Source organism: Labeo rohita, chromosome 11, assembly GCF_022985175.1.
Source record: "Labeo rohita strain BAU-BD-2019 chromosome 11, IGBB_LRoh.1.0, whole genome shotgun sequence".
Lineage (NCBI taxonomy): Eukaryota > Metazoa > Chordata > Actinopteri > Cypriniformes > Cyprinidae > Labeo > Labeo rohita.
Window position 1 is genome coordinate 22,087,695 of NC_066879.1, and position 12,220 is coordinate 22,099,914.

The following is a 12,220-nucleotide window of genomic DNA, read 5'->3' on the forward strand; positions in this document are numbered from 1 at the left end:
ACCGTAATATTATAAAGCTCTGAGAATACTCTTGTAGTTTTGCGCGCAAAGAAAACAAAAACAACGACTTTATTTAACAATTTCTTCTCTTCCATGTCAGTTTTCGACGAGTGTTCACAACGCACGCATGTGGTTGTTCTGATCATGGTAGTTCATCGTCTGTATATTCTGGTTCAAATAAGTAAATCTGCAAAAAAATTGCAAGTCATCCTCTCTTTCGAAATCTTCAGACATGTTTATGAAGAATGGATTTTGTTAAAAGTATCTTAACTTGTGTTCCGAAGATAAACAAAGGTCTTACGGGTTTGGAACGACATGAGGGTGAATAATTAATGACAGAATTTTCATTTTTGGGTGAACTATCCCACTTATAACACTTCAGATTTTGACCACACAATTCATCCACATTTTGTAAAAGTGACCATGTTCAGAATCTACACAAACAATGAGGTAATAGATTCCTTTGAGCGCTGATAATAGATTCCTTTGAAGCTTTTAAAGTAAAAGCCTTCAGATAAACGGATAGAGCTCGTAGAGTCTGGGTACAGAGGACGGCACTCACAACCCATTACGCTGCGTTAAAGCTTCCTCTAATTCCCGACTCGTATTACAAGCTCATTGTTGGGTCTGTCTGGGAGTGACGCACACACACAGAGAGAACGAGAGAAAGGGCATGTCGGCTTAGCTCCCCTCCTTTTTCATCCCGCCACTTTGCTGCATTTAAGTGGGATATTGGCTGGATTCATTCTCTCTTCTCCACGCACACTCTCTCTCTCTCCTCCCTTCATCCCTCCGTCCCCCCCTTCCCTCCTCCTCCTCCTCCTCCTCCTCCTCCCCCTCTTTCACTCCTTGCCCTCTGTAGAGGTCTGGATCACATTTAAAACCACATGTTCCTGTGTGCGAGCAACTGAGCTTGGAAGTCGGAAAGCAGGAAACGTGGTGACAGCAGAGTGGGACTGGAGCGCACAGCGACGGGACAGACATGCACGCCTCCCAGACGGCCTTGCACGCACTGGCGGCTGAAGAAGACTGGATGTGAGCCCGTGGCGGATTTTGCAAACACATATATAGTGTGACACATCTGGATCCGTGGAAACACTGGGCCAAGTTTGGCCGGTCCTAGACGGATGAGAGCATCAAGAGGACGTTCTGATCAGAGAGAATCGCAGAAAGTCCAGAGTAGACCAGCGCTGATTGATGTCTCTTTCTCCTCCTCTTTTTTTTTAAAGAGGAGAGCCCATTTGGCTCTGGGAAGCTCGTTGTGACAGGTCTCTATTGGTGCGCCTGTGTGGTCCTGTGTGAGAAACCTGCTTCGTGATTTGTGAGCGCACGTGAGCGTATACGCAGACTGGCCTCCCTCGCTGCTCAATCACTGGACGGTACCCTGGAGAGTAAGTAGCAGGATGAAGACACAGAAATGTGCTGGACTTCACATGTTGTTACTCCTGTATGTCAGACTGATGCTGGCTGTGGACGCCTACAGACCCCAGAGAGTAAGTATGGCATCCCTCAGCAGACATGTAGAACACCAAGTGCAGCCAAAACCTCAGGACATTTTGTTTGTTCACAGTCAAATATGAATGATGCTGAGGTTTGGTTTATTTTTATAGGTTTTCAATTGTTACAATGTCCATATTCATTTGTGAGATCTTTGAAATGCAGAGTATGTTGATTTACAGTCTTAAAAATAAGGGTTCTAAAAGAGGGTTTTCCAATAATCCCACAGAACCTTTGAGAACAGTTGAATTTGAATGATACTGAGGTTTGGTTGATTTTTATAGGTTTTCAACTGTTACAATGTCCATATTCATTTGTGAGGTCTTTAAAATGCAGAGTCTGTTCATTTACAATCTTAAAAACAAGGGTTCTAAAAGAGGGTTTTCCAATATTCCCAAAGAACGAAGAACCTTTGAGAACAGTTGAATTTGAATGATACTGAGGTTAAGTTGAAAAGTTTTTAAATTGTTATAATGTCCATTCTCAGCTGTGAGGTTTTTAATGCAGAGTCTGTTCATTTACAATCTTAAAAATAAGGGTTCCAAAAGAGAGTTTTCCAATGATGCCAAAGGACCTTTCATTGAGTTCTTAAAAGAACCACTTTTTCTTAGTTCTTAAAACATTTTAAAAATTTAAACAAACTTTATCCACTATAAAGAATCTTTTGTGGAATACAAAAGTTCAGTTAAAGCTTTGGAACCATAGATGAAATAAAGAACCTTTATTTTTAAGAATCACTCACCCTTATGTCATTCCAAACCTTTCTGACTTTCATTCATCTGAGGATGACAAAAGAAGATATTCTGAAGAATGTTTTTGTCCATACAATCAACACTGGAACTCATTTTTGGCTTAACTATTTCTTTAAAATGGCTGTTCCAAGACCATTTAATGTCATTTTTTCGCTGACTCACTGAATAGGGACCTGTTGCAAGCTCAGCAGGGCCGGATGGGGCCTCCTGCTGTGACCTCAAGGTCGCTTAATAGCAAATTCAATCATTTTCCTGTATGTTACCGTGGGAAGTGAGGCTTAAATCAGTTTGAAGTAAACGACAACTTTCAGAATTGCAGTCTTCGAGGTAAGATAGATGGTTCCTCTGGAAGCGCCCTGGGGAACTCAGTGGCTACTTGTGAGAATTTCCAAAGACGAGCTGTTGAGGCCATTCATCTGTTTTTCTGTGTGTGTATATCAATGGTAGGTTACGTAAGAAGGGTTATGGGTTCCAAGCAGTGGCGCAATAGGATAATATCCTATTAGTTTTTATGGATACACATAAAGAGGCTGTGTTAGCATATGTGTGTGTGATATCCGAATGCAGCCTGAGGGTCTTTTATATGGTCTCTCAGTGTTCTCATCCGTCTCATTTCGTCTTGCTTGTTAGAGGCCTCCAGCTCATTAATTTTGCTCAGTTGTAACTCATATTCCTACTTTCTTTTAAATCCCTCCTCATTCTCTCGCTCTTTCTGTTTGTTGTTGCCCCGTCTGCGCGGGTAAGTGAAAGCAGACGGCTCCACCCTAACATACTGAAGGGATCATAGAAGATCATGTCACTACACGAGAGCAGGATGCGAGGCTTCTCTAGTGATGACTTCCATATCGCGTGCCAGCCCTCTCCATCCCGGCCTTGGCTGTTTTACTTTCCGCCCGCTTTGTGGCTTTCCCGTCTCATAAAAGCATGATTGGAAGTCCTTTGGCCCCTATTGCTCTTTCTTTTTTTTAATCACCCTTTCTGTGGGCCACACCCGGTGTGTAGTAAACATTCAAAACCAAGCCAGTGCTGGGTTTTGCCTGCTTGAATACATCAATATTCACAATAACTCATGTGGTATTGATTGAGAGGTGGCAGACTTCAAGGTCTGTATGTGCACTCCAACTAATTAAGCAAACCATGTGTACGTAATCCACACCATAAACTATCCACTTCCTTTTCTGTTTTGTAGTGAAGGGTAAACTGGTGCAAGACCAATGTATTGATCATGGGTGCATTTTCAAGAAGGAACTAGGCTCACAAGTACTGTTGTTACAAATAGAATTCTTCAATACTTGCAATCATAGTTTTACCATGGCAACTCTCAGAAGATTTTAGCATGGTAATGGATATGACAATGTTGATGTATTTGGTCTTGGTAGAATTGCTGCTGCTGCTGCAAAGCAAGGACAGGAACTTGCTACTGCCAAAACATTCGTCAATATGGTGCTGTGAGTATGTAAGAAATACTGCTGCTGCACAAATAGCATATATAATAACCCGTAGCAGATCAATACAGGTGGAGCTGGGGAGGTGGAGGGTTTCAGAGGAACTCTGAAAGCATGAAACAGCTCTAGTGAATGCTAACCAGGCATTTAAATGTAAAGCAGCAAGCTTATTGGCTGCATATGCAGCATGAACCAATATGCTTGTGCAAGTAGTTTAATGCTGTGAATATCACCAGTTTGCTTGCAAAGTTAAAGTTGTAAGTAATAAGTACCAATACATTTTCGGTTGTTCTCAAATGTTCACTTAATCATTTGTTTTTGAATATCCTTCAATCCTATCATTCCTACGTGTTCTCATGACGAAAACATACCTGTGGGAACTTTTTCGCAAGACACGAAATGCGTACCAATAAGTACATATCACTGCAGTTTCCAACAGAAATAAACACTAGAGGCAGTAAAACAGCGACCACATCGTTTTCGTACACAGTTATGATTACAGCGCCATATGTTTTGCTTTCCAGACTTAATAAACTTGCTCGGTAGCTCGGCCGGCATGAAACTGGACTTGCGGAATCCCTGGGTACGAATCCCGTGAAAAACATGAGTCATGATGAAAGAGCTGAAAGATGAGAGATTGAAAAACAAGTTAAAACGACATGCTTGCAATTGTGTTTTTACGTCACATTCACTTTTTAGAATACTATCGGGTATGTTTAGGTGTAGTGCAGATGGTACGTTATTTTAAAACGTCACAGAGTATTAGAGTTTGAGCACCACTCAACAGACATTTCAAGTCAGTATTGCAGTGACATGTACAAAACCAACGTCACATAAAAAGTACTTCTGTACATTTATCTGTCCCGGGGAAAATAACTAAACACTTTTTTAGTGCCACACAGTGGACCTTTCACATCAAATATGTCAAAAAACGTACATGGCGGTACGTATGTCTTGCGAAAAAGTTCCCACAGGTATGTTTTGATCATGAGATCAGGTTGTATTTGCGTGGGTAGACACATATTCGATGTGAAATGTCCACTGAGTGGCGCTAAAAGAGTGTTTGGTTTTTCTCCCCAAAACAGATGAACGTACATATGGTACGTTTTATGTGACGTTGGTTTTGCACGTCACCGCATTTCTGACTTTTAAAATAACGTACCATCTGATCACTAAACCTACCCGATAGTATGAACAAAAGCGAATGTGGTGTAAAAACGCAATCGCAAGCATACCATTTTAGCTCTCTCATCTTAGCTTTTTCATCGTGAGTTATGGTTTTCACAGCATTCATACCCAAGGATTCCACATCCTTGTCCAATTCAGTGCCGGCTGAGCTACCAAGCAAGTTTGTTATGTTCAGTATTGTGCCAATTTTTGACCCCCTGACAAATTATTACCGCCTCTCATTGAAATCGTTACATGACTGCCTAATCCTAAACCCACCCCTACATCTAACCCTAAACCTGAAACATAAAGTAAAACATGTGGAGCTGTAATCATAACTGGGAACGAAAATGATTATGAGTGCTCACTTTACCGCCTCTAGTGTTCACTTCTGTTGGAAACTGCAGTGATATGTACTTACTGGTACATATTTCACGTCTTGTGAAAAAGGTCCCACAGGTACGTTTTCCTCATGAGATCAGGTAGAATATTACAGTAATACTGACAATACTGACATTCTCTACAATCTGCATTGTTACAGATTGTAGACTGATATACACTATAAATATTAGGAAATATCAGATTGTGCAATGCCATGATTGATCAATAAGAAGCAAGTTTCAGAGAGTACAATATACAGTATTGGCATTATATCTACCATTATTTATTCTACTCTGAAGGTTGACAATATCAGCATTGGCCACTGTAAGAGTGACCACTGGTGACTTTGTAAAGGTTATTCTGCAGCTGCCACTAGGCATTTAGTAGTTATTCAATCCATGTTTTGCAAAACAGCCATGCTGTTCTGTTCATATTGATGGCAAGCGTCCCAAACTCCAATCCCTGGGATCTGTGTCTTCACTGAGCTTCTAAACAGGTGGTCCATACTGAGCTAATAGAGCGTATGTTCCAGTTGTTTAGAGTGGGCCTCTGCCAGAGGCTGTTCCATGTGTTTGGCTACACAAGCTGGTTTGCGAGAAGAAAATCTTAACTTTATGGCCTGACAACAAGCCTAGACTGAGCATGAAGCTCTAGACAGGTTCTACAGACCAAATTCTAAAAATCCAGCAGTAACTTGTGTGCAACTGTCCAGTCAGCAGAACTACTTCAGATGATTAAAGACTCAAGACATTTACCTACATTGACGGTTGTGCTGTCATGTTAATTTATAATATATCTGTTCAACAAGTTACGAGGGAAAACTCTGTGGATTATATTGAGGTTGTAAGACTGAGGATCTGTTTAAGTTCTGATGCAACACTGCCCATTCCTCCATGACAGAACTACATGAGGAACAGCTGCATCCTTTCCCTAGTGTAATAGAGATTCTTCTCACAGCCAAAAAGTGCTGAGAAAATCCAACTTTGATTATCACTACTGCCCTCTAGTGGATAGAAAGAAAATGTTCATTTAAATGTGCACTCACATTTTTTCTTTTTAAAAACTTGTAGCCTACCTCTAAAGAAATTAATAGCTGTAGAATAAAAGTATATAAAATGTGCATTACTATCTATCTAGGTTATATCCTACTGGTTAGCCAAGACTTCACATACCACACAGACAGCAGGAAGTCTATATGATGCAAGTCTTTGTAGTAGGTTGTAAAGTTGGGAAAGAAGGTGTTTCTAATTTGTGTAGAATTAGGGCATTCATTTTTAATCCTTAACACCCGCTGTGCTGTTCCTTACGTTTGGCTGAATTTTACTCAGCATGCCGCAAACATATTCTTATAAAACTGCAGCCCCAATGTCATCATTATTTCCCATTCAAGATTGCATTTCTCCCTAGGACATAAACCAGGAGAAGTGGGAACAAGAACTAAGGGAAGCTGGGAGTCTGGATGAGCTTCTGATGTTGACCGAATACCCAGACTGGAAGCTGTGGAGATGCAGACTCAAGCTGAAGCACTTGGAATACGCCACTCCGCCTGAGAACCGCAGGTCAACTCGCTATGCGGCCGCATCATTCAGTCCAGAGATGCTAAAAGGTTAAAACCCTTATGCAAAAACAACTGGAAACATGTGGTGTCTAAGTAAATGCATTTGTGGACCTAAAGTACCTTTTTTTCAGACATCGATGACGAATGGCAGAAAACACAGTGTATGCCCAGAGAGACGTGTGTCGATGTGGCTAAAGAGCTGGGCACCAATACGGCAGTGTTCTTTAAGCCCCCATGCGTCTCTGTCTTCAGGTGTGGCGGCTGCTGCAACAAAGAGGGAGTTACCTGCCGTAACACAAGCATGACTTATGTCAATAAAACTGTGAGCACTACTCATTGCATTGCGTGGGTATTAGACACAAATTAATGTCTAATCTTACACATTGTTAAAGGGACAGTGACTGGGAAACAATAAAAAACAATAGACCTTTCTCACATTTCCGGGTCTCTCATACCGGAAGTAGCCATAGTTGGGTAAAATCCGAGAGCAGTGAGTGTACCACAAATATATTTTTTGCATTCCCATTTGCTCAAATAACAAAAGAAAAACTCCACGATAGTGTTTTCATGACTTTCAATCAAAGGAAAAAAATTGAGAAAGACTGATATCGGCAGTTAGAAGAGAGAACAATGTAAAATTTACTGTCCCTCTGATAGACGCGGCATTAGAAACACCCTCGCATTAGTATTAACTATTTTTTTTAAACTTGATTAAAAGGTGATATAATACAAAGTACAGTGTTATAAATGTACATACATTAAAAAAAAAATCTAAATATGAAAAAATTTCAAGGATTTATGATGATGATGACCGTTAAAACGCGTCATCACAGTCTTGTGAAAAGGGTCCATTCTGTCATTATTTACTGACCCTCATTTTGACCACTTTTAAGGTGCTTTTGTGTCTTTTTTAAAGTTTTAAAGCCTTGGTAGTTGACGATTATAAATCGAGTTCCCAGAACATTCTCATATTTCAGCTCTGTATCAAGTGTCCCGACTAATTAAGAAAAAATCGTGTTTTTCTGGATTTTATTAATTTCTTTACGACTGGGTGATCAGAGCGAGTAATAGTAGTGTTCTGTCAAGCGAGAACAGCCTAGAAACAAAATTACCATCTGAACACAATTGATTATTGATCAACTTGCAGGTAGTGGAATCACGCTGAATGACACAAACCGGAAGCGCGCGTGATCCCAGTTGGATCCCCCTCAGATGGAACGTGATCTGTTCTCCTTACTTCACTTTCAGAATGAAAATTTCCTTATAATTTACTCAGCTCCATGTCATCCAAGATGTTCATGTCTTTCGTTCTTTTCACTCACTCAAATTTCCACTCATCCTTTAATGTGTCATTAATGTTAATCAAACAACAACAGATGTTAAATAAATGTATTACACCATGAGAAATCTGGTCACCTAAATTATTAATAAATGGAAAAAAACAACCAGTATCACTCTTTAAAATTTCTCCTTTGTGTTCTACAGAAAATAGAAAGGTATACAGGTTTAAAACAACATGAGGGTGGGCAAATGACAGAATTTACATTTTTGGCTGAACTATCCCTTTAACATGTGTTAATGTGTACATTCTGTTCCACTTCATTGTTTATAAAAGACATCCTCTTCTTCACAGATTTTGAGCGTGAGTCTGGCGTATAAATCTGGACCAGAGCCTGTGCTGGTGAAAATAGCCAATCACACTGAGTGTATGTGCCAGGAACATTCGCTGATCCGCAGACATGTTCGTGAGAAGCACAAGAAGAGGTTAGTAAAAGAATAGGTTGGTGTAAAACTGGGTGTAACCTCAGACATGAAATATTAGGTCTACAATGTAAAATCCAATAATACCTTATTTTTCTTGAGTTAACAGATTTAGAAAATGCCAGAGTGATTACAAACCGGTAGAGTTGGATGAAGTTATCAATGAGGCAATCAGTATTCCCCAGCATTTACACTGAGTGCAATGCATTTTTACTGAAATTGGCTGGGTCTCTCTTGTGGTGTAACATCAAACTCTTTGAAATGTTAGACCCAACCCTTATTTTTCCAGTGCCATGCTGTGTTATTCACTGTTGATACAACAGTGTTGCTCTTGGAGAAATTACAGATTGTGCCTTGCTGAGTGGCAGCCATGTAGGAGTTTGAGTGTTTGCTGGCATAATAATATGTCTGCGTGTGTGTATGCAGTTGCTCTCCTACACGTAAGCCAGAAGACAAGAGGCTATGCAACAAAGGTTTAATATGGGACTGGACGGCAGAGCGATGTGTGACGTACCCCTCCAGTAAACAAGGTAAGTGAGTAATTGATTTCAACTCACATATTGCCACTTTCTGTTCTGGCCTAGTGCACTGATGCCTCAGTTACTTTTTATTGTATATTAGTCACTATATTGCAGGAACTTTTATTCAATATAGACGCATCAAGGCACACACAAGAACATGATTCATATGTTTGACACATTTATTACATCTGCGATAATGCTTTCATTTTATTTATACTTTTTTTATATATATCAGAGCCTCCGTCTGCTATCAGTGAGGAGGACTGTGAGATTGATGTAGAGCGATGTGAATGTATTCCAAAAGTATGGACACACAGATTACACCATACGTGACACAATTCAACAAATCTTCTAAAGGTAGAACAACTTTTTAAAAATTTTAGATATTAAAACTCATGCAAGGCCTTTGAATGTTTGAATGAAAAGTGGTTGAATTACATTACAGAATACTTCATTCTAAATGGTATTATATTTCAAACAACCTCAAGTTTGTGTCATTTTTTGTTTAAGATAACATAGAGATAAAACTATAAAACACTTACAGGGCAGCTGTTTAATATCCACGTATTTATTAACAGCCGTGTAATATGTCACTCCATGTCGGGATCTGATCATCCTGTCAAGATTTATTGTCTGATACGCCTGACTGACTTGTAAATCATCCTTTGCGGCTTGCGATAAGCATAGACTGTTAAATACATGGTGAATATTAAATTATAGATGCATGTTTGAGATATTTCTTACCATCCCATTAATGACACTCAGTTTCATTCATATTTTTTTTTTTACAGCTGCAAGAGAGAAAACAACAATGAACACAACACCCTGACAATCTGCAAGTGTCGAGTGCAGAGACTGCGAAACACCATTTAATTTATTTATCTCTCTATTTATATCAAATAAAAATACTTTATTAACATTTATTCACACATCTCAGCAGTAACATGGCAGCAATAGCTTTCTAAATATAAAAACAACGCTGCTTTTCTGTCTGAATACATCTGAGATAAATGTCTCCTTTGCACTGAAGACAGCATTTCACCCTAAAGAATGTCTGTGGAATTTAGAACTTAGATATAATTTATATCTAAAATAATGATATTTAAGCATAAATTATAATTTTTCAAAATGTTCCCTGGTGGGGTTTATGTGGGTTCCATCCACATCATGTTTTTATGGCACAAGAGGACTAGATGTTGGATGGTGTACATACAGAAGTACTTCATTACTTGACATGCTTTGAGGAAGTGGTCAGGCCTCGGTTAAATTTGATGTTTTCACCACTGAGCATGCTGCCAACAATAAAAAAAATCAAATATGTACTGGAGATGAAAGCTGTTCAAATAAAAAACGGCAGATTTAATAAATAGGTCTATGATTGTGATGTTTTCAAGGACCACAGAAACCTTTTTAATGTAGTGTATGAAAGCATTAAGTATTTTCAAAGAGGAAAACATGAATTCTCATGTTGCAAGGACACATCATAACTTATATTAAAGAATAGTTTCCTGCTTAAGGCCCATTAAAATCGTACCAAAGAACTCTTGAGCTCTTATAATTACGTTTCAATCACTCTGGTTTATTGTAGTTTATCAACATAACCTGAAATCAATATTAATCCAAGAGTGAATGGTTCATTTCAGTTTTGAAGGACAGAGCTTGTTGTAACAAACACCATGTCTCTATCTATGACATAAAACCTTTTAAATTATAGTTTAACTTTTTTTATTTGTAATTTAAATCATTTTGAGCTTTGTACTTTGTACAGACTTACCCTGAAAAATATTTACCAGGGAAATAAGGGTGACGACTATAGCCTTGGTCTATCCTGTACCTGAGTGTCTTCTAATAGGTTAGGTAATGAATAAAAAAGCAGTCAGTGCAACCTGACAAGCGTCAGTGTGTACCTGCAATATGACGAAATTGACTGTACTAATGACTGTCCAACCTGGAAACTCTGTAGGTGGTTTGGTCTTGGAAAGCCAGATGAAATTTGGTGTAGATTTCTGTTCCAGTTCTGCTTCTGTTCCTGTTTATAGGCCACACACAGTATTTCTAATTGGAGACTTTTTTTTAGGTAGCCAGTAATGCCTGACTAATTTTCACAAACATAGTGGCTATGGTGGTTTTTCCTCCGGAAAGATTTCCACGGAAACACTTACTTACAGTAGGCATCATGACATTAATGAGAGGTAAACAGCTTGGAGGCGAACTTGAATAATTAGAACAATTTTTGTAAAACCACTATGACTCATATTCTAATATGTTACCCTGTCTAACTAGCTACCGGAAAAACAGACGTCAAAGCTGACTCCAATTAAACTAAAATGACATATAGCTGGCTCGCATTTAAAGGACAGTGTCGCAACAGTAGCGCAGTCAGCTGTTTTCAAAACCTATCCTTTCCAGTATATTATCAAATTTTTTTTCTATGAGATTTAGCATGATAAATCGCTAAAACGCCATTCTCCGCCACATTCTGGCTTCATATTAACATGAACACGACTGTACGCGCTATTGCGCAATGATGCATTGAAAGATCAGATTCATTTTAGTGAATCGATTTACAAAACGACTCGCAGATTCAAGGCGCGCTTACATTTTTTGTTTGTAGCAATAGAACACAATGATATTACAATAGATTATATTATTAGATAAGCAAAATATAAATACATTTAGTTAGATGTTGCTGTTTGTCATGTTTCTGACTCTTGCTTGCTAACTTGCTTGAGAAACTGATTATACCAAATCAAGTCCGAAATGCTAAAATCCTGGTATGTGTGGTTGTGATAAATGGGTGAAACCCACCAGGAACCACCAAGATTTTTGCACTGAATGGGATTTATTTCCTGAAATGAACTGCTCTCCACATATTTTCCACAGAAAAGACAACCTGCCACTCCTGACATTTTCACTCAGGCACCTATTCATCTCCTTAAGCTCATTCTTGACAGTTCGGACATCCTCTTCCTCCAGGTTGTGATTTCCCCGCACGCTCTCTGTCCATTACTGTTGAAGGTCACACAGTCGTTGCCCCCTGGAGTGTCAAATGCCTGGGAGTCGTCCAAGATATCTTGACCTTTACGGATCACTTTGTGCCAAACGCACAGTGCAGCCTCTTTGCGTTCCTAAACATCC

At 39.2% G+C, this 12,220-nt stretch overlaps 1 protein-coding gene across 2 annotated transcripts; it reads left to right on the plus strand.

Moving 5' to 3' along the window:
* Positions 1–730: 730 nt before the first annotated feature.
* On the plus strand, positions 731–11,388 carry vegfd (vascular endothelial growth factor D). Of its 2 annotated transcripts, XM_051123467.1 has the most exons (7): positions 741–1,493; positions 6,650–6,848; positions 6,932–7,122; positions 8,434–8,564; positions 8,988–9,091; positions 9,318–9,439; positions 9,874–11,382. In XM_051123467.1, exons 1-6 carry the CDS (start codon positions 1,404–1,406, stop codon positions 9,413–9,415), a joined length of 813 nt encoding a protein of 270 aa, XP_050979424.1. In that variant the 5' UTR covers positions 741–1,403; the 3' UTR covers positions 9,416–9,439; positions 9,874–11,382. The 2 variants fall into 2 exon arrangements, with proteins under 2 accessions (XP_050979425.1, XP_050979424.1); XM_051123468.1 differs by lacking the exon at positions 9,318–9,439 and having other exon boundaries at positions 731–1,493; positions 9,874–11,388.
* Positions 11,389–12,220: the final 832 nt, after the last annotated feature.